Genomic DNA, 23,874 nt, shown 5'->3' with positions numbered 1-23,874 from the left:
AGGGTAGTGGCACATTTTGATTCTTCAACTGTTAAAATCCAGCTGTTGTATCGCTGTAAGCCTTCCTCCCCAACAGCGAGAAGCAGAATGGGAACTTGGTCGGCTCCGGTTATCTTTTTTATTTGGAAATAGAGCTCAAGTCGTTGTTTGAACAGCTTGAAAGAATTCTCCCTGGTTCGATGAATTCCAATCCATTTTCGGTACACTATCTGCCATGGTTGATTTGTGTTAGGAATTCTCTGTGATGGATGCTTAAATAGTTCTGGAATAGCGCCACACTAATGATGAGCACGAAAACAAACTTGTGAGAGGCAATAGTTATGGCACCCGCTAGAGAATCGCCGTAGCCCGTTGTATTGTATACACAATAGTGTCGTTGTGGCCTATGTGTACTGAGTGATAGCGCTAGGCCTTTCGTTCCGGTGGTACTTACGGAGATACCGTCTCTAAAATCGTTGTTTCCTGGCGTATGTCGATGAAGCCAGGACAGCGTTTACGTTCGGCGTGTTCCTGGTGTTGTAACCTTTGAACCGCTGCCACCGTGTAAAAGTTGGATGTCTGGTAAGAATATATACATATGATGGAAGAGAGACTCAGAGAGGATCGATGTGTGTCTTAATCGTGTATATTGACAATCGGGTTTTACAGAGTCTGTGTAGAATCACAGAGAAAGTATTAAAGAGTTTCTTACGAGTATGATTATGTTACACAAAGTTCATGTACATTAAGGAAGTTTAGACACAATACGGTAGTATACACAAGTTCTGTGGCAGTCACTTTTATACAATGGTATTCTAGAGTTAATATAAAATAATACCAAAAGGTATGTCTCTATCTTTCATTAATGTAGTTTAGAAGTAATAATATCCCACACTGAAAGTCTGTATCTTTCTGTATATAAAAGTATACTTTGGATATCACAAAATTGTTTGTCGTTGCAATACTTAAGAAAATACTTCTTAGGTGTAGGCTACGTGTCGACTGTATATCATGTTCGGGTTAGCACAAAATTATTGTTGTTATTAATATTATTATTATTATTTACTATTATTATTATTATTGGGGGAGATTTCAAGAAGAAAACAAACAAACAACAATGAAATAAGCCAATGATGGTTTCTAATCACCTGTTTGCATCAATGAAAGATAGGACGAAAATTCAAGTGTCTATATACCAATTAATGAATATAATATATATAGGAAAAACCATTCCGCAAACTCATTTAGTGGCCCTACTCCCATGTTATGTTTCAGGTTTTTCGCTTTTCTTGCCCTGTTAAGCAGTGAGTAACCTGCTATCGATAAACATGTGTACCGAATTTTTAGACCATTTTCCTTCTACAAAGTTAAGTCAAGCATATTAAAAACATTATTGAACCATACACTTCATACTAGGAGTTCAATGTTACCATTGTTGTTGTTTGTAATTACCGAGTTATGCAAATTTTAGTCCATTACGAAAAATATGTCTGTATTTATACCGTATGGAGCATATGATGAACAAACTCAGACAAAATATGAAATATAATATATATGTGTGTATTTACTATAATGACTGTCTGTCATACAAAAGAATTCATCACTGATATGGTTCATACAAATTACCAACAATACATACGTAGGTATAAATGATTATTTCCCTTAAATATAACGTTATTTGTTTACTTTTGTTATTACTTTCTCCATCCTGTTATCATTTTACTTTCATTTGCAAACATTCTGAGTTTGACTTCTGAATTCATAATTACTCATGCAATTGTAACATTATGATTTTCCATTTGGTCGGTGAGTATGTTACCAAGAGAATTTGGCAACCTGCACACAAAATGCACGACCTTTGACATCCACTACCGTAGACATTATAACCAGACTACAACGAAGAATTTCCGGTTTGTTCCATCACTCGTTTCTTCTTTATACTTCTCCAGATGAAAGAGGGCTGAGGGACATCTTTGCGTTTTATGAGGGCGGTAAACACTTCACGAAACACAGGATGGTTAAAACCGTATATGATCGGATTGATGATGCCGTTCGCAGAGGCGATAGTTCGTGTGTATACCTCAATTGCACATTCCTGTAATATCGAACACACGGTGTACGGTGTAAAACAAACCACGAGAGCAATGAATATGATAAACATATTCTTTGTGACTTGAATCTGTACGGGCGTGATGAACGACTGCGCATGCGTCTTCTTGCCATTCCTTGTTTCAATGTCAAAGCTAAAATATAAAAAAGGAAATAAATCAGAAAGTAATTAACTGCTTGAAGCGAAACACTTTAAATCAGCTTTCACTGGTGCTTACCATCTGAATACTGATTATGGGACCGACTAAGACTTTGAGATTTAGGACGACCTATAAGTTTTAACTTATCGACTTTTCTCCTGGATATTTTTCCAATTAGTACAACGATACAATCATATATTGATTTATCTTCCTATTGTACAATAGGTGTGGAGAGAACGTCGGTCCATAAGGTTTGTCAGGCAGTTGGTAGCAGGCGCGTAGCAAAGAATTTACCAAGGGAGGGGCGAAGCCTGTAGGCAAACTATCTAAGCGCCACCATTAGTTGGCGCGAAGCGTGCAAGAAAATTTTGGCCGAAAATGCCTCCCATATCGCTGGAAATGACACTTCCCAGGCCTTGTAAGTTGCATCTATTAGCATTTTCTATTTTGAAATTACTAGCGATATCATAAAAAAATATGCTCAAGAGGAAGGGGCGCCCCTTGGCTAAGCGCCTGGTTGGCAGTCGGTCGACAATGCTTCTTTCGTTCGATAGTTCGAGCAATCGGTCAGTCAATCACCTGATATTTGCCAATCGATCAGTTTTCGATCGGTTTGTCATGGTTGTGGTCGATTGATCCATCGGTTTGTCGATGGATCGTTCGATCAATCTATCATGATTCTGATATTTTTAATTACCTGTCATTCGTTGTGTTGAATCTTCCAGGAGATGTTCTTTGAGTCCGCAGATGACATCTATTTGCGTTTAGTCGTCGATTGTGAGCAAAGAGGCGGATAAAGATACCCACGTAACAAACGACAATGGTGATGAGTGGGAGAGGATAGAACACTGCAACCACCAGAAGAGCATACAGCTTTGTCGAGGGATGTTCAGGAACGGAGATGCAATTGTGTTCATCTCGACCGAAACCAAATTTACCGAAGTCAAATACGTAAGGCGGTAAAATCACCACAGAAGCTGATATGACCCACAACAGCGTTATCCACAATATATTCATCTTTGCACGAAATAGCGCTGGATATATTCTATGTGGGCTTGCAATGAGCGTGTAACGGTTAATGGCGATGACCGCTAATGTTAGAAAGCTGCAACAAACTGAAGTATTAGCGATAGGCGTTACAATCTGACAAACAGTTTCCAATCGGGGCGTATAAAAGTTGATACACTTCACAACAATATATATCGGATGTGTCAAGCTTGTTAAGACATCAGTCACAGCAAGGCTTACGATGAATGCATTGGTTGACGTCTGAAGCTTTTTGGAAGATATAACTGCTAGAATAACCAGACCGTTACCGATGATTCCAACGAAAAAGAACACACCATTCGCTACGACTGTGATCCTAGCGTTAGTGTTTGGTGTAATGTAGTTACTTTCGTTCATGCTATGGTAGCTATCCATCCTATTCATCAGGTTGAACTGCCGTAAAAAAAAGTCGAAATTATATGATAGGGTTAATAGTAAATGTTGGAAATCCCAACACACAAGTAAACATAAAACACTGCGAAGAGAAGTCAAACTTCGTTGTTAAATAAAAAAAGTTGGCCATAAAACTCATTGAAAATAGGCCTAAGAATTATTTGAATAGAAATATAGTTATCCAGCAATGACGGAGAAAACTGTACGTAAAAATGAATAATGCGACCATTATCTGAGTCCAAATGATGATGGATTCCGATTCAGGAATTTGAATAACGTTGTTCCATGTATACCTCTGCGTAGTACAGTATGTATCCGAAAGTATGAAAAGTCGATGGCGATGAATAAATCCAGACACTTTTGAAAAGTATGAAACACTTGAAAGTGTGGCTTATCGATTTAACGGGTAATGAATAACTGGATCTTTTCTGTAGGCCAACACTTACAAAGGTGGTCACGGAATGATCTGACGTGAAGTTCTGAATATGTTGTTATGAAACGTACTACATATAATAAAAGTCTATATACTGTTTTGGGAAAAATCTCAAGTTAAGTTCCTCATTAAGTGACACAAAAGGTAGACGTAAATTTAAGTACAATACAACGCTTTAAATGGAAACACAGCACAATACTATGCAATAAAGTACAACTACTAGTTTAAATGTCATACGACCTTCACGTCACGCCGAGTAGCCTAGCTATGTCAACACGGTCAAATAACTTCTACGTATAGACTTCTATTTAGTATACATTTACCAAAGATGAAACGAGCTGTGTCTCGCTGCGCCTTCATATTGTTTCATGTTAAATATACAAGTAAAAACACAAACTTATTCAGGTTAAGGAAGTACGAAGCATAGTGACGAAAACAGAAATGATATAGTAAAGCAGATATGATCCTCACCGATAGATAACCTCAAGTTGTATTGATACGGTGCCAATATTGTTCACTTTTGGGAACGCAAGAAGGGGGCGGACACTTCTTCGATTAAGAAGGGGTGCTGGATCAACGTCGATCGAAAGAGCATTACGTAAGTAAAAGAGAAAAGGTCACTAAGATTTGTATATAACAGTTAGCTATAGTTAGCCTATAGAGATGCCTGTATACCATAGCATAGCACAGGGGCCCTGACCCCTATGATTCAGCCCCCCTGTCTGATTCACTAGCATGTGTACAAAAGAAATCAGAAAATGAGTATGCCCACCCCCATCCCACCCCACCCCACCACCCACCCACATGATATAGGTTAAATCACGATTACCGGGTCTGATGATGAGTATACGGTAGAGTAGATATATGATATTTCTTCTTCTTCTTATTCAAAATTCAAGGTTCTCACATTCAGTGTCGATGTTTATAATAAAATCACTTGGTTCAGAAGCAGATTTCTCTTCCGTTTGAAGTGAATTTCTAATCGAAGTTTGCTTCCAAATACATTTATGAGGTTATGACATCGATGATTGATATTGATAGCAAACTTGCTTTTAAATAAAACTGGCATAATTTTACCATATTAATATCTGTTGTATTCAAGGCGAAAAATCACATGCACCGCACAAACCAAATTTAATTGTCAATGTTTATACAGGTATATCTCCTTGATTACTTCATTCTGAAGAAATGAACAAGAACACGACTCTTTCTATACCTTAAAGAAGTTTAGACATAACAAGATATAATACACAAGTTCTGTGACAATCACTTATGCAACGCTATAGCTTGCCATACCCGTGTGCTATCTGTTTTTACCTCCATGGTGCAAGTAAGTACTTACATATTTGTCAATAAAATGTCGGAGATCTATGAAGTCTTTTATAATTACTGAAAGAGCAACTGCGCCACCAATTTTATCACCGGTGCCACACTGTGGGCCGGGTGTTCGAACATCAGTGTTCCGAACTTCGCAATACTGTAGCAAAGAATTACCAGTTCCACAATAACGAATCTTTTGGTATACAACGTGTAAACAGTTTGCAGGAAAGAAAGTTTGGCCGTGTATCGTATTATAACTCACTTCTCCCACCATATCAAGTATACTTCCAGGTGATTTATACCAGAAGATTTAGTTTTGGGGTGTTTTAATGCTTAAGTGTCCGAACTTCGAAGTGTCCATACTTTTCGCAAACCTCCACACTGGAGTCCATGGTGATGTACAATGAAACGATGCACGATTAGGCTAGGCCTAAGGTATATATGTGAATTACATCACACTTGCCTAATTCGAGTTAACGTCTATGGGGCAGCGCGGGCTGAAGTCACTTTTCTGCAGTCACCAGATTTTTGCCGGAGAGCACACACCAATCTACAGTGTATTTCTGTTTCTGTTAAGTACTTGTTCATTCATACTTAGTAAAGATTCCTAAATCCTATTGGTCCATTCAGGTCAGCTGACCGTGGTTAATCCTGTGAGTAACGCACGGTAAAATTACGGGGCATCACTTTAATAAATCTTTGGTTATATGTAACCAAAAATGTTTTGTTTTATGATTTTCCCCCCACACAAATGGTAGTGTATGAATGAACGGGGTTATTCAACGGTCTAACGTCAAGCGATGCACGAGGGCGGAGCCCGAGTGCATCCAGCGATAGCATTAACACCCGGAGTGCATTAATCATGTGAGTAACGCACGCTAGACCGTTGATTAACCCCTTATTAAAACCCCTCTCGAGTATTACAACAAGGATGTTATTACGCAGGGCAGCAGTGCTAGTAACACTAACAAACAATGCGTGGGCAATCTAGTTTTAAACACCTCAAGACTATGGCTCTCCTTATCGGCCAAGGATTGCGTATTCCAGACTTTTATAGTCCTAGGATAGAAATTATACTGAAAAGCAAGGAATTTGAGTATAGCGGAGACATCTCCCTGGCTTCAAGAAGGGATTAGTCTCGTTTGGGACTGCAACTAGGCCATTTATAATTTGATAAAAAAGCATGAGTCTGGCCCTTTTCCGTCTTTCTATGAGGTGTTTCCACTTCAAAGTCTTTAAGATCTCAGTGATGCTGGATTGCCTACGGAAATCACAAGTTACAAAATGTGCTGCCTTTGATTTTTTTCTATTTTATCTTGGTCTGAGACGTTATAAGGGTCGCAAATCTGAGCTGCATCATGTTTATGTCAATGTGATACAGCTGATACAGCGGGTTGGGTACAAATGTCATAGTAACAGCATGGTAACTTAGAAGTCCGCCCTGCCATATTGTGTGTGTTAAATTTTGGCAAATTTTTTGTCTTTTATCACTGAATTCATTTTTAAACTATGATCACAAGATATTGTCCATGATGAAGATGTGCTACGCACAATTAAGTACTTGAAAAACTTAATGCACAAACTAGTAAAAGTGGGTAAGAATCGTGCAAACAGCAGTGAATGTGTTGTTGAGGTTTTAGTAAACGTTGTGCGTATTTACTCGATTGTCGGTCAGATAAGGAACCTCACTTATTTACCCGATCACGATCACCCATTCATTAGTATTGGTGGCCATCGACACAAATAAGAAAGATGAAGCAACACCATAAAACATAAATTATTACATGTAGTAATTATTTAATAAACTTGTAAATATATAAAAGGTTCAAGTAGAACAAAACTTAAAACTCTTGAAACACAAATCATTGACACAAAAGGATTTTGTTAATCCAACAGCAACAATTAATATAACCTAATTAGTATAGAATAAACCTTTGATTAGGAGGTCTTATAACAGCGCCCAAAGCTTGCAAAAAAAAACAGTATTTTATTTAATTGAAAATACACTTAAACAAAACAATTAATGATCTGTTCAATTTATAAAGCCACTGTTCAACAGTCTAAAATGTAAACTACATTGAAGAAATAAATAGTCAAAATATCTGTCTCTATGAGTTAAAAATACTCTCCGAAAATATGACAATATATATTACAGGTACAGAAGCAAATTGCTACAAATACTGCTGATTTGGCTGACGATCGGTTAAATATCCTCCACCTTTGATTAACCATAACACACAGTTATGGTCAGTGACTAGTACAAAACGCCTAGCTCACACTAAAGACTTAGTAAAGTAAGGCCCCATTAGCTTACTGTTGGATCTGTTTCATTCTTTAATACTTATGAACTGTTTACTCTGTAGCTACAAATTCTTCATGATCTTTTGTACATATCTTTCAGCTCCACCAGATGAGGAAGGTTGTGAAAATGTTACAGAATCTGAAACAAGCTCCTGTGACAGTAGTCATCCACTGAAACAACACACACAACCTTGACAGGTAAGAAAGGTTTGATATTTCATGTAGTGATTGATAATGAGTTTGACAACTGCGTACATATATACAAAAAATGTCTTTTGTGATGTTTGGATTGAAGTGTACCACAATACAGGTCCGGTGACAAACTTGGTGTTACTGTACTTGGCTGTGTGCTGAATGTCATAACCACCATTCATTTAACATTGGGCAAGTACTTATAATATCTACCTATAAAAAAAAAAATTGAGTTCTGAGGCATTTTAACGCTTGTGTTTGAACTTTGATATAACCTAGTTACACGTGTTTCCAATGCAGGTCTATCCTACTTAGTAGCCCCCCCCCCCTTCCCTCCACTCATATGCCCATTGGACACTGTGAGCTAAGTAGTATGGAATATATATTTTTTTTGATTATGTCTTGCATGCAAAAACTCCAAGTACGATCAGGGGCATAGTGAGCACTATCAGCACCCAGGGGCAGGGGGCCCTATACCCTGTGCCTTGGGGAAGGTTCCCTTGCTCCCTCACTATGCCACTGCAAAAAATAAAGGGTAGTTAAAAAAGTGTGCTTAAGTACTAAATCATTCTGAACAACACATGTGTTGCATGACATACTTTAGTGAGGTGTCCAACAGTACATGGCTATGGGCTGAATATTGTACATGGACTGAATAACATACAGTACAGTCCATGTAAGTCTACCATTACGGCTACTAGTCAGAAGAAATCACACTGTTGTAAATTAATTATGAGAATACAATATTTGTAGTGAATATGATGTTCTTGAATATGATCTTGACCAAGCATGTTCTTCCAGATCAACCCCAAAGAGAGTTTGTCCAACAAGGCAAAATGCATTGTTGTCTGGTAAGGAAAATTATTATCCTTAAGCCAGGGACATATGCAGGGGTCCCCAAACAAAGTCCACTCTGAAAAAGGTCAACTTTTGCGTTAATGCCGCACACAGTCCCACACATTACTGGACCTCTGTTGACCGCACATGACCTTTGACTGCCGAAAAAAGTAACAGAAATAATTCACTCACCATGAGGTATGGTGGCTTAGTGCCTTGTGCATTCGACTCGCAACACACAGGTTGTGAGTCTGAGTCCCACACGTGGCATGGTCAATACGTTGAATCCTTGTGCAAGACTTTTTACTCCATTTGCTTCAGTCCACCCATCTCTAAAATGGGCGCTAGCTTCGGCTAGGTGTTAGTTAGCAATGGATTGACGGATTAGAGGAGTGTTTCACTCTAATATCACTTGCATCATGGAGACCAGGTTTAAGCACCAACCTTATGAGCCATCTGGCACAGAAGAGAAAACCTACCAACCTTCTCACTATGGGTAACCTACCCACCAAGTACTGTATAAGCTCAACTGAATTTTACCTCATTAAGATATATATTGTTTACAAGGTTTTTGTGTTTGACCTCTGTTAACCTCCACATAAAACAATAAGGGTCATATAAACACTCGAAAGACTACACATACTAAGTATGAGCTCAATTGAAGTGTGTCTTGTCAAGATAAGGTGTTTACAAGGTTGTCAGTGTTTGACATCTGTTGGCATTTGAGAAAAACAATAGGGACCATGTACTCACTATGAATAATCTAAATAACAAGCATGAATTTAATTGAAGTTTATCTCAAATTACGATGATTAAAAGGTTAACAGTTTTTTACCTCAGATGAACTTTGACCTCAACCAAAAGCAATAGGGACCATGTACTCACAAAAAGGTGTTCTACCTACCTAGTATGAGCTCAACTGAAGTTTGCCTTAAGTATCAAGTTGTTATGTTTACAAGTGGCATCACATGCATGTCACTCACCTATACACATATATACATCCATACACACAAGAGTGACTGCATAGACCTGTTTCTTAACCTTCTGCTCAAGTCATAGTTGTAGTCACACTAGCAAATACTCAGTAAAGTACCGTACTGTATCTTAAATTGATGCTGAAGAATTGGTCGTATGATGCTAAGATCAACTAGAGATAGCTATATTGTGCTAACCACCATAGCTAGAGAAGAGCAGATTGGGATTTTTCAATACCTATTTGCTAAAAAAGATTACACTTCAGTAAAACTACTACCAGTGGCAATTCAATTACCTCTTGGGTTCATGCCTAATTCTGCAACAGATATCATTCACAGCATTTATAATTTTGTTTGTTCCAGTTGATCCATATGAGGAGGACTGTGAAAGTGATATAGAATCTGATACAGAGTCTTGGGAAAACCAATTGAAGAGATTACACAAATCCTTCACTACAGGTAGGATATTTTAACAATTTATTGATTCCTTGCCGAAGGCCGAAGGAATCTATGCGATGGTGATGGCGTGTGTGTTTGTGTGTGTGTGCGTGTGGGTGTGTATGTGGGTGTTTGTGAGTGAGTGAGCAAAATTAAGTATGTCACTAACTCCTCCTAGACCTGAAGTCCTGTCAAGTTCAAGCTTGGTGGGTGGGTGCCTGACCATGTTAACTCATGCCTGCGTGATTGATGACGTCAAAGAGGTCGAAGGTCAAGAAATCTAAAAATTGGTTTTTAGCCATTTTCTGCATGCCAACTTGTTGGACAAAGGCATTAAACCACAATATATGTAGAGAATGAAGAGACAAGGTTTAAAACAAGACAGATTTAGCTGTTTAGTCTTGTATATAGTTAACAGATCAATTGAGTTAAAGTTAAAATTGGTCTAAATTGTGCAAAGAAGTGTGTCATGAACTTCTCCTAGACTGTAAGTCCGATCAGGTTCAAACTTGGTGGGTAGGTGCCTGACCATGTACTTTAAACGTGATTTTGGGTGATTGGTATAAATGTCATAGGTGAAAGGTCAAATATCCAGAAACTGTAGCCACTTTCTGCTTGTCAGTATGTTGGAATAAGTCATTAAACCACAAAGTATGTAGATTATGATGGGACAAATTTTAAATTAGAACTTATGCAGTTGTTAAGGGTCAAGGTCAAAGTTCATTGTAGATCCATTCCATCATAGAAGAGATGAGATGCCATGGATTGCCATCTTGTCTTATGTTTTAATCGTAATAGATGCTAAGATCCCATAACAAGGGAGTTTATTAGGCAAGTTTCATTCGTTTTTTTTTTCTCAACAGGAAAGATATGATTGATAAAGATGGCTACCTTCAAGGTATGCAAGGAATTAAGGTGACTAATGAAGCAATCCATGACAGAATGAAGGTGAGATGACAAAACTATTAATTAATGGATCATTCAACTGTCAATTTTAGTATAGTTTCATTAGTTAAATGTAAGTTTAATTGCTTTGTTCAAGGGCTTTCCTAACATTGTTGGTGTTTAATATCATTAGATGCAAGGTTCAATTTCGACTTACATGCAACATCATGTAACCTGTTGAAAATTTCAAGTTTCATTGCTTACACTACCTTTCGTGTTTAATAGAATGCTGAGTGAAACTACCCACTGATGTTGGTGATGAAAAATTTGGTGTTTAATCCCCAAGCTCCAGCTCATTCATTGGGGCTTAAATTTCAACCCCTACCCAGATCCCAATGAAGAGAGTAAGTGACGTCTGCTCCTGTAACGCGACAATAGCATAAGAGACGGTGGTATGAACCGACCTTATGGGGAAAACGTTAACACATCATTTAATGAAAGTGAAAATATTCCCCATCTTGGTGGGGTGGAATTCATTTCCCCTGTGGGGTGTATAACAAAAGAGAAATCTGTAAGCAATGATGATTATTAATGCATCTTTGCGTGATTGATTACTAATCCATCTTTGCGTGATTGATTATTAATCCATCTTTGCGTGATTGATTATTAATCCATCTTTGCGTGATTGATTATTAATCCATCTTTCTGCTTAGACGTTGAAGGACAGCGTAATAAAATCAGAGGATTCCGTGAAGAGACTGGTAGCAGAGATCAAGATGCTAGGTCAAAGGGTCGTTCAATCTCATAAAGCCGTACAGAAGGAGGAAGAGCCAGGTACATTTTCACGTTTCTTCCATTTGGGTTTGGTACGTTGAGAGTACAAGATGGATATGATGCTCGCAATGTATAAAATTATTGGTAGCAGTATGCTGGAGACAATGGGTTGTAGGACTATTGTTTGCGAGCAGGTCACAGATATGGTCATGTGCGAAGAAAGTTGGAACGAATTTAAAAACTAACCAATGAGTCTGTCTTGCGTACAAGATTTACTTCACTGCTGAATAAACCCGAGCACGTTTAGCAGGAATTTCAAGCATAAATCAGGGATGTTTCAATGCGGTTAAAATGTTCTATTTATGGTATTTTGCAAGCGACCTACCTTACCTGTATATGGAATTTATACCAAGTTTTTGTATTGAATGAGTGCAGTTGTTAAATTTTATGTCCCGCCAACCTCACCCCACCCACGGAAAGAAGTATCCCTAACCGTGATGAAATATCACTTAGTAATATTCAGTCTTACCGAAGGCGATGGACTACAACAGAGTTGAGGAGAGTGGAATTTTCCGAACGTTAAAGAATACATCAAGTTTATTTCCTTCGTCCTCAGATTTAGTGTAAAGAACATTTGGTGAATATTGTAAGGATTACAAGCCTGCTCCCTTTTTCCTAAAACTGAATAAGTATTCACAAAAAGCAAATTGCTCTTTTTACCCATCCTGAAAGTAGCTGTGCAGTTACTAGTGTATTGGCAACAATATTATACCTGCCATTAGTTTTGCCATATGCAACTGTGCATTATTACTTTTTTTTGTTGGGGGGGGGGGGGGGTTAAGTTAAATTTTATGTGCATTGTGTCACGTTTGCTTTGACAAATAAGGCTTTGTTCTGTGCAGTGATAATTTTTTCCCATAATCCCAGAGATATAAATGTAAATATATTTAGAGGAAAATCTTGAAATGGGTGTAACAATATTAACGTCCGGTCAAGTCAGATCTTACTGGAACCCTACACGTAAAGAGACTAGGAGATAATAGGTCAGGGAGGATGGGAAAGGGGGGGGGGGGGTCTTGGTGGAATATTTAGAGACATTGCAACTATTGTGTGTTGTTCTCCATCTCAATTAAAGACCTGTTATTTATTTGTAATTAAACACCAGGTTACTTAGTATTTTGCTGTTTTGGATGCAGCCAAGGGTGGGACCTAGATTCCCTATCTCTTAGATTTTGTCTGTAACCCCACCAAAACACATATCCAGTACCACTTAACCCACTCCAAACTCTGTTGCTCCATTAACCCGAGCGAATCTTGCTATGAAATTGACTGACTGGCTACACAAGTGCAAAGGTATTGGGCACCTTTTTTTTTTCCATTAACAGAAACTCTAGTATTATCATCAAAATGGAGAAACTTTCAGCACATGTATTCAAATTAGTAAACACATACACTTACTTGTTGCCTCCACTCCACCCTCCACTTTAATATTCTGGCTTTGCTTTCTGATTATGGGCAGGTTTGAGATGTAGTACATTTCCCCATCCATGTTATTGTCAGATAATGAAATGAGAATAAGAATAAATAAAATTGTAAAAGAAGTGTTTCCTTCCTCGACAGCATGACTTCATATCCGTCACTTCTTCAGTATCTACCTAAATAGGTAGATAGGTAGGTAGGCTGAATTGCACAATAATGTCCACCAGAACAAGGTTAATTTGATATTATACACTGCTGATCCAGTTTCAAGCTATTCACCGTTAAAATATGCTAAACCTCCGGTATGTTCCTTTAATACACTGCGCAGGCGTATAAAGGTCATATCAGCTGTTTACATACCCCCTGTGCTTTGCCATTGTCTTATGTGCTGTACTAGTACATACTACTCCGTACACCACTGCAGGGCAACGTAAAATCATCGCACATAAACAGTTAACTGTATTCAAACAACTCCGTACTGGCATTACCATAACATTAAATAATTCAGAGCATTTGATGAATTCAACCTTTTATTTCAACACTGAAGAGGGTATCCCGTACATCTACAATCATGCATGAATAGTGAACTACAGCCATGATATTTTAACTTTTGTGTCCAGTTATGGATGACAGTTTGAATAGGCGGTCGTAACCACATTGATAGCATACTTTCAAACGGTTGAAATCTTTCAGCAATGTAAATCCCACTTTTACCTATAATAGAAAAAACTAAAATAACAAAAACATAAACAAAAGGTAATAACAAAAACATGAACAAGAGGTACTATCTCTTAAAGGTGCATGCTTGTGAAATTTAAATGATTTATTTTTTTAGTGTCTGAGATGCATGTACAAAAAACATTTGGTCGAATTTTCAACCAACTTCCTCGACATGTAAGATATTTGAAAGCTCACCAAAATTAACATAATCTAACATGATCTGTTCCTAGTTACTTTAGGTTCAATTACAAAACATCAACCCATGAACATTCCCCCCAAAAAACATAATCTTATATGTCATGTGAGCTTTGCAACTTAAAGATGCTGGTATATAATTGAGCACTGTAGTACTGTTCCAACAAATTAAACTTACTATCAGCTCTTTGACAGGATTATGATGTATTACTATTAAGCACAACGGATCAATACTTATACATCCTCAAGTAAAAGGAAGGTTCTTGAATATTTGGTGGTAGCCAGTTAACACTGAAATTATTTTGCCTTCACTTTTCACATAAATACCCCACCTCTTGCAACGTTTATAGTAAATATCATTTTAAAGCTAAACTTAAATCAAAATCAACTGTCGGCCATGACGAAAATGACAAAGATAAAACTTTTCCTGTAGTCACCCATATATAAGCAGTATTGTCATAATCTGCTGCAGAGATAATAGTTTTATTTCAATTAAGAGTCAACAATCAACCAGTACCAAATAAAGAATGAAGAATGAAATGAACCGATATAGGCTTCTTGAAAGAAAATGGAACAATAGTGAACTTTGTGACATGAAACATATTTGCATTAAACTGACCATTAGCATTCTTGTGACACTGAATGCTATGACAGTATATCAATTTCATGTTACTGTTTGTGTAATAAATTTTACATTCACAATGTTAACACACAATTATCACAATGATTGGATTTATTATTGTACTGCTAAGTATTAAGCACAACGAATCTAAACACTCTTACAATAACAACAATCCCTCAAGTCATCCGATGTGATGGGTCAGAAAATGTAATGACAAAGAAACAACTCTTCTTTAAGTTAATTTAAAACAAGCAACAACTTTAGATACACAGTGATTTGTTCATTATTAGTTCAATTTGAATTATCACGCAAACCAATCACAGCAAGTAGTGGCGAAATGAAAGAATATAATCTTTTTAACACAAATTGGAAAATATACATCAAAGTGAACTTTGAGATGTGAAAACATGTGGAATGCTGACTATGACGACTGCTACACTGCAATTACCTTGTCTTTGTTGGTGGCACGGTCAGCACGAAAATCTCGAATCTGGTTGCACTTCACACTGCCAGTCCAGGCAACTTATAAACAACTTTTTGGAAATATTCCCATGATGCACCAAGACATGCCTTTTGGTATTCCAGATTAAACACATATAATGATTTGAAGCACACATCAATGGCCTTCATAATTGTCCTCTGAGGTAGGGCATGTCTATCGATAATCACATATAACTGCTGAGGATGTATTTTGCTTTCTCCGAGAAGTAACACATATGGCTGCAATTTGGTGCTTTCCTAAGTAACAAAACAAAAAAGATAAATACATTCCAATCATAATAAGGCTGTGTAAAAACCTAAATGGTTCATAGGCATTTATTGGCATGTATCACTCACAAAAACGTGACATCTGCATCCGAAAATAATAAACGTTCAGTGATTCAAGTGGAGAGAAAAATTAATTATCCAGCAAGGACCTTCAACAGAGATACTCTCAAGCTGTTCTATTTTGTAATGTCTGTCATAATAACGAAATGACCTGTGGTACATTAAACCCTGTCCACTGATTACTATGCATGATATCTGCACCAAAAACAACAGGGACCATCCTTGGGTTAATGGTTATAATTATACCTACTATCAACTCAAACATAAATAGATTTTGTGTTTACATGCTAATTTCAGTATAATTCTCATTTGGCCCCGCCCATCATCAATATTTAATTAGCAAGCCCAAAATGGCAGTGAAAACATAGCGATGATGGACCAACGCTCCACACCAAATATTAAGTAAATGTCATGTATAGCTACTTGGAAATTGCCTTTTTAATTTTTTCACATTAAGCCCCCCCCCCCCCCCCTCTGCCCCTCTAATTCCTATACAAGATATCTTCACTGAAAACAACAGGGAACACCATTCTGCCATGTATCAACTCAAATTAATCTAGGATTCTTGAGATATCAGGTATACAAGCAGACATCTCACACACAGGACATCACCATTGCATAGATTATTCGAGCCTTTGGCAAAAACAAAAAAACAAAGAAAGCCGAAGTGTTGGAGGGATGGAAAACAACTTTCTTCAACCATATCATATCTCCCGAGGATTACATACATTCATCTTAAAAGTCAGTACCTGTGAGAAATTTACTCTCTACTAGGAATTGAGCAGTTGATAAATATTCTTCATTCATTAAGATAAAATATCTGCATCAAATTTTTGCATTGTATTCCAAACACAAACTGACATAATAACAAATGTGGTGGGCACAAGGACATGCAAACTTACACAATGAAAGTCTACGGAAGCTGCAAATGATTCATTTACAGATAGTTAGCCCCTTTGCGTCTCTCAGGAAACAAATGGTAACAAACGGATTGCAGCATTGTTGCCATCTGAAAAAAAAGTTTAAAATAAAGCATCACCCTGTTTTTACATATGGTTATTGTTGAATTTATTATATGTACCTAAGTTTCCTTGATATCCACAGACAGTAGTGTTATACCAACTAAACGAATTATTTAAGCAATCAAAGAAAAAACGAGACATCTAGTGTGCCAACTGCATACAGCCACAGCGTTAAAGTTAGCCCTAAAGTACAGGTAGGCATGGTGGCACTCACCTTTACATATAATTGGCTTGCTTTGATTTTCAAAGTGGTTAAACATTCAGAATTTTTAACTCCTTGTAAACTTATGAGATGATAATGCAGTCTGGGGGGGGGGGGGTGTCTCTTTTAATGTAATTTAGAATATTACAATAATTTAGAATATTTTGTACAGGAACCTATATATCAATGGACAGGTGAGAAGTTCAGGATTTCATGTCACATGACTTTTATTCAATTTGAGCTCATTCTGTATGCAAATATGCAAAAAATATGCAAATATGCAAAAATCCAAAATGGCATCTCTTCTGTCTATGAGCAATTAACTAAAAGTCAAGGAATTGGGTTGTCATCTTGTTTTATATTATTTTGTGATTGTCTATCAAATTTCCTTTTCTTCTGATACCAATTGTGGGTGAAATTGGTTGAAAAATGGCAGAGATATGAGTTGTTTTTCTTTTAGGAGAGAGTAGTCTGTGTCTGTAAAGTATGTATATATACTCAGTACTTTTGCCGGTAATTTGTTGGATTTTGACAAATATTTCAGGAATGTTGGGGAAATTTCGGTCATAATTTCTGCCACACTAAATAGACCTATGCTTTTCAAGGTATCTTTGTAATGTATTCAGCTTCTTCTGAAGATTAATGAGGATGCTGGGGCTGATCTAAATTTCAGTTGATTTTAGAAAAATGAATAGGTCGAAGGTCAAATTTCCAAAAATTTTAAACGTAAACAAACTTCAAAATGAATTGTTTGGAAAGGTGTTCAATATAACCCCCCCCTGTTTGGAAAGATGTTCAATATAACCCCCCCCCCAAAAAAAAAAAAAAAATTATACATCATTGGTAAGATCGTTCTCTGGGCTTCATTTTGGTACTTAAACAAAGTATGCAGGATGAAGTATTGGGAAGATACAATGCTTTAAAAATGCTCACTCCAACTGTCTGCAATTGCATACACTGCTATGATAAGGGCTAGATCACTACCAGATTATAGAGCTTTAGTTAGGTCTATCAGTATCAACAATCCACATCAGCTTTGGCATACTTGCTACCTGCTAAAATGGCAAACCAGTAATTATAAATTGCATTACATGAATATGTTTACTCTAAAAAAAAAATGGTATCAGCGTTACGATAGGCCAATGCTAAAGGCCATATTAAAACTTTTACAGTGTACTGCCTAGTATAGCCTAAGTATAAGCCCTACTCTGTAAAAAGGACTAGAAGGATACACTAAGTTATAGGATTAGGCGTAACTAAACTTACGAATAGAATACACTAAGTAACAGTATAAATCCTCCGTTCGTCCGTGATTCTCTGACAAGTATGAGTTGACTATGACAAACAGCAGTTAGCCTATTATATAACTTAATGTATAAATTTAACGTTAGGTCTACGTAACGCAAGCGAATCAAAAGCAGTCTTCTATTTAATTTAGTCGTGAGCTAGAAGCATTTCTCAGTATTGTCACGTTCACTTATAGAATAACTAAACTTACCTTCGAATTTTTCAATCAACTCTTCCAGGCCCCAGTCCTTTAACGTGATTTTTCATGCCATTGTAGCTCGTGTGGTCGCGAACTGTATGTGGCATGCGCGTGTATGACGGTGGATTACTAGTATATTTAGTAACGATAAATGACTTTACTTTACAAACTTGTACAAGTTAGGTTGTATTATCTAACTATGCATCCGTTGATTAACGCTTTGGCGAAAGTTACTTGTAATCATGTAAAAATGACTAAGTGGAATTTACTATAATTTTCGGCAATCCTCTATCGTATGCATACGTATACTTTGACTAAATGTTGTGTAATATTTACAAAATGCCATGTATTTTTTTACAACCCATGATTTACATAACATTATTTTACACATTGACATTGTGTTCTGTGTGTAGTCGAGATAGATTTTAACAGTCCGTTTTTTGCTCTGCCGATTTCTCTCAATATGCCGTCAAGTGATATTGGAAGAAGTATACTCAAGGCCTATATCATGCACGTAAAGCGATGAAACGCACAAATACCCACCGCAATATATGTACGAAACAGAAAAGTATACTGCTTACTTACTATAAATATAATTTCCAGATAAGCAAGTGGAATTTCCGGTCACATCACAATGATAAAGTTTCAAAGTGGCTATTCTTACGACTGTTCGTAAGAATAATTTCCGATTACGCATGCGCAGTTGCTATTTTTATGACGAGTAATAATTTTCGGTTAGGGTTAGTGTTAGGGTTACCCCTACTACATGCGCAGTTGCTTTATTTACTTTACTGTGCTTGAATTCGCCTTTGTCATAAGAATAGTTTATAAATAATTGTTACGACTAGTTGTAAGAATAGCCACGGCCATAAAGTTTACTGTCTGACACTTTGCAGTTCACTGGTTGGCAACTCCAGTTGGTTAGTAACAATAACGTATTCAGTATAGTTAATTACGTCACAGCCTAGGCTTACTAGAAAGCGGGGAATTTGAAATCAGTAAAAGCAAGGGCGGCGGAAGCACTTTTGATCTGGGGGGGGGGGCACCGACATCAAAGGGCACTTTGCAGAAATTCGATCGGACTGATGCAGCCTTATATTTAGTACCCTTTATAACTCTTATTGTATTCTCTTATTTGCGTTAAATTGCGTATACACATCACTCCATCAACGCCCACCCCCCCCCCCACCCTGAAGGAAAATATGCATACTAGCACTGCAATATCCAATGTGCAAATTGGGAAACAAGGAACGAGTTTTCTTTTGAGACAAAATGAGGTGAAATCATGCAAGTTGCTAATGTAGGAATCTTCCGAATTAGAGTTTATTTTCTTGATAATATCTTAACAAATTTTTTCCATTCGAAATAGCTTTGAGTTTGACCCACAGAAACTCATTAAAAAGTCAGGGGCGTAGCCAGGATTTGCAAAGTTGTATGCACGACTATCTGAGCGGAGCGCCACCATCTGTTGGCGCGGAGAGTACAAGAAATTTTGGTTTTACAAACCCCTCAGATGGCCGGAAACGGCCCTTCCCGAGTGTTCATTCTGGTTGCCTGGCCTCTTGCTAACTTGAGACACCTCAATTTCTATGTAGAAAAAGGGCACATTTTTAACCTGAGGAAAAGAGGGGGGGGGCACGTGCCCCCTGTGCCCCCCGGTTCCGCCGCCCTTGCTTGAGATATTGTGTGAACAATGTTTTCAGACTTTGACCCGTGCTGACCTCAAATGCCCTTTGTCCCATACCAACAACAATTCAAACCAGTTCTTCCTAAGGAGAACGTATACACCAAACATGAAATGTATCCCAGTTATCCTTCTGAAGTTAGAGCATTATACGAGTATCAAACACACACACGCGCGCGCACACCCACGTACGCCATCTCACATTCACATTGATTACTTCCGCTAGGAATGAAATATAACTATAAGATGGCTGATTCTCAAAATATGCATGAAAGATAATCCGACATTTGTTGGAAAAAAACATACTAAGCTATGCCACATTGTATTAGTTTGCACATATATGTTACACCAAAGTCGTATTTCCTTGTATAGGCCTATATGTATGTATGTATGTATGTGTGTATGTATGTATGTATGTATGTATGTATGTATGTATGTATGTATGTATGTATGTATGTATGTATGTATGTATGTGTGTATGTATGTATGTGTGTATGTGTGTATGTATGTATGTATGTATGTATGTATATGTGATCTTCCCGCAAGCAGGAACTCGCGAAAGAAGCCATAGAGGCTTGTAGACTCGCAAGCTGACCGAAGCCAATCTCTCGGCACACATCTATTCAACGTCCATGTCGGGAAGTTGTTATTGAACAACACCCTTGCCAGACGACACACATTGCTGTCGGCGGGGAATCGAACCGGGGATCTCATGACTGGGAGACGCCGGCGTTAACCACTAGGCTATACACTAGGCTATACATACCACTAGGCTATATATGATAGCATGGCTTCCGAATAGCGCTATCTAGCATATAATTTTTGAGGCCTATACCGGATAAGAGATACACGTACAGTGGTGGTTAATACCTTATACGATACCTTAATAGCACATATACAAACAAACAAAATCTCTCTGTAAATTTTGACGTGTATAACCCTTGGAAAACAAGATGAGGCCGCGGGTACCGTGTGTCGTAACCCTATGGGGGCTGAAGCATAAAACCCCTTACTATGATATGCATGGAGCTCACTCCATGCTATATGACAGTAGCCTATAACTCACCGTGTTGTCGCCAAAATACATTGGTACATGACAGATTAATAGTTGATAATTATAATCAACTGTTATACACTCTGGATAAGATAAGGCACGCCCTCCTATCATTCTGTAACCAAAGGTAACTCGGTTTACAAAAGAGAAGCTAATGATAATTAGTGAGTTATATTGGTATGGGATTTCAGTATTGATTAGCATTGAATATAGTAGATAGGCCTACAACCAAACCTAATTCAAAACTATCCTAATAAATGAATAAATAAATTTAAAAAAAAAAAATACTAGAGCACACAGAAACGTCTGCTAAGGCTTTTTATTCATATGTTTATTGATATAATGTAGGTTTATCGGCGATCACTTACCAATAATGGAGATTATCATAAAATCGTGAAACCAAATCGTAACCCCATCATAACGGCTGCTCCTTTCTTTTTGGTTTCGCTTCTTGTTCCTTCACCCTTTTCTGCGTTATTTTCCTTGACAAAGAGTTCTCTACACATAGCGGTTATGGATTAGATAAGGCATTATGTATTTGCATATACCAAATGCCAAATTATCATCTACTGACATTCACTGTCTTCCCTGCAGGGTCTTGATATTCCAGGGTCTTGTTGTTCTGTTCACCTGCCCCGCTGGCGAAGGTTTTTTTTCCCAAACAGGTTCTCAATTACGGAGTTTTCAGCCAATGAGATTGCTCGTGACGTCAGCATCAAACGCTTGATAGTTCGAAGACATACACTGAGTTACACACTGACACTTAATAAAGTCTTGTTACGCGGTTTCCCTGCAAACGCCCTAACTTTTACTTTTAATGCTTGGATAACATGTTGACCTTACTTATGATATATACGCTACATTCTATCGGTTTCGTGTTTACGTCATCCAAGATTCGTCAGCCGTTCTATTGAAATCGGAATTCGTTTCGTGGAATGGGTAGGCCTACCCCAAAATCAACTTCACGACGCGAGTTCAGCCGTGAATGAATATACGCAAAACAGTTTAGTGTATAGTCGAGGCTTCATAATTGACGCACCCCCGTAATTGACGCACCTTCAATTATTACTAGCAACGATACAGCAGGCCACCTAAACTTTTTGCAATCAAGCAGAATTACATATTTCATGAGTTTGAATCCATTTCAGCTATTTGATGACCAAATTGTGGAATTTTTAAGCTTTTAACACCCTTCCCCCTGGTTTTGTACGTTTTTTGGGCATTTGGAAATTTCGCACCCTAAAAATAACCAACATTTCCTCAATATCATGGACAACACTACTCTCTGGGACCTGATCTGTCTAAGCTTAGAGGCTCAAAGTATAGCAAACAGCATCTAAAGTCAAAGGATGTATACTAAAGCGGTAAAGCCTTCATTACAGTTAGCTTATCAACGAATGTGTCAATTTAGGGGTATGAAAGAACTTGACACGGCAGACATTTTGTTGTCAAGTTCTGCTCAACTGTACGTTGCATATGCACAGAACAATAAATATATTGAGATCATTACATTTCTGAGGAACCACACATATGAAAAACACATACAGTTGAGTGATTTTGATTTTTCCTTGATAGAAATCGTTGATCAAATCCTTAAGTGCGTCAATTATGAGCCCACCATGCTACAGTATGATGTATTTCCGTCACTGCACTGTGTACACAGTTATAATACATATATGCCTATATCGCATGTGTTATGTACCCCTGTACGAAACTTCCACTGTGCGATGTTATCGATAAATGCCTTCACAGAAATCTTCGATCAAAGTAGATCATACAATACTAGTGTGCTCAATATGTCTAAACCAATTCCAAACACATCTACATATATTTACGAAAAGCTGCGGGTAATTTTGAACGGGTATATCTTCGTTGCAACGAATGGATGCAGACATTTTGATAACCTAGAAGTGAAGGTTTATTGTTATGACGTAACTTTTCCGACCAATCATGAGCGACTATTTATACACAATTGAGAACCTGTTTGGGAAAAAAAATTCGCGCCCCGCTGCCCGATAGTTTATAAATGATTAAAACTGCTTCCACATACATATACATATCTTCCGCACCTGTGTCGACCATAAATGTTTAACTTAATATTTAACACACCCCGTTAACTCCTTTGTTAATGTTATTGTGGTTGCTCGAACTCTCAGCAGTTAACGCTCAGTGACTCTACCACAGAAATTAATGCATAGAAGCCATATCGCATCTGTTGACAACAACTACTCTTTGCAGCTATTTGAAGGTCATTCACGCCATCTTGAAACACCCAAACAACGACTCGCGCTGAGGGTGCCTACGTTATAGTAACGAGGTTTCGACGAATCCTGATCTTATCGTCAAAATATCTTTCATTTTCACAAAGAGAAACACTTGATGCACCCAAATTAGCTTCCATTTTGCGGAGAAGAATATACTATATTGAAATGAATTACAACTCACGGATATTTAGCCACTGCTTAGACAGTTATTCTTACTTTAAAAAAAAAAAAATCCTGGCATGTTACCAAATGTGGTACTACCTTACGTTAGGCCCTTAATTAGATACATAGGGCACAAAGCCCAGCCGTCTGTAATGTTCACCATGCTAATTTTGATTAGACCGAAATATTATATGGGAGACGGTTTTACAGAAATTTTTGACACCCCGGGCAGCAGGTCCCCCGAGTTGAAGGGGCACCAACAATTTATGGAGGGGCACCAATAATTTAAACGAAAAGCCACAATACTCACGTGCTGTTATTTGGGAAGGTTTGT

At 37.7% G+C, this 23,874-nt stretch overlaps 2 protein-coding genes across 7 annotated transcripts in view; one reads left to right on the top strand and one right to left on the bottom strand.

The window, feature by feature from the left end:
• Window positions 1-541: 541 nt before the first annotated feature.
• On the bottom strand, window positions 542-23,101 carry LOC139959981 (melatonin receptor type 1B-A-like). 3 transcript variants are annotated; one of them, XM_071957946.1, is made up of 4 exons: window positions 21,483-23,101; window positions 4,573-4,669; window positions 2,926-3,668; window positions 542-2,222 (listed from the first exon to the last, which is right to left on the bottom strand). In XM_071957946.1, the coding sequence occupies exons 3-4, from the start codon at window positions 3,657-3,659 to the stop codon at window positions 1,871-1,873; spliced, it is 1,086 nt and encodes a 361-aa protein (XP_071814047.1). In that variant the 5' UTR covers window positions 3,660-3,668; window positions 4,573-4,669; window positions 21,483-23,101; the 3' UTR covers window positions 542-1,870. The 3 variants fall into 3 exon arrangements, with proteins under 3 accessions (XP_071814047.1, XP_071814048.1, XP_071814046.1); XM_071957947.1 differs by lacking the exons at window positions 4,573-4,669; window positions 21,483-23,101 and adding an exon at window positions 13,281-13,474 and having other exon boundaries at window positions 543-2,222; XM_071957945.1 differs by lacking the exon at window positions 4,573-4,669 and having other exon boundaries at window positions 568-2,222; window positions 21,483-23,099.
• The window catches only part of LOC139959986 (uncharacterized), a 46,115-nt gene continuing 27,179 nt past the window's right edge, over window positions 4,939-23,874 (top strand). Inside the window, exons 1-4 of one of the 4 annotated variants that reach the window (XM_071957955.1) lie at window positions 8,560-8,765; window positions 10,089-10,184; window positions 11,027-11,111; window positions 11,762-11,882. In XM_071957955.1, coding sequence (XP_071814056.1) covers window positions 11,034-11,111; window positions 11,762-11,882 — 199 coding nt within the window. In that variant the 5' untranslated portion in view covers window positions 8,560-8,765; window positions 10,089-10,184; window positions 11,027-11,033. Of the gene's footprint in view, window positions 5,713-7,822; window positions 7,921-8,550; window positions 8,766-10,088; window positions 10,185-11,026; window positions 11,112-11,761; window positions 11,883-23,874 lie in introns of those variants that run through there. The other 3 variants (XM_071957956.1, XM_071957959.1, XM_071957968.1) reach the window with 3 other exon arrangements.

Source organism: Apostichopus japonicus, chromosome 19 (assembly GCF_037975245.1).
Source record: "Apostichopus japonicus isolate 1M-3 chromosome 19, ASM3797524v1, whole genome shotgun sequence".
NCBI classification, from domain to species: domain Eukaryota; kingdom Metazoa; phylum Echinodermata; class Holothuroidea; order Aspidochirotida; family Stichopodidae; genus Apostichopus; species Apostichopus japonicus.
Note: the sequence above shows the minus strand (reverse complement) of the source record. Positions and strands in the feature narration are given on the sequence as shown.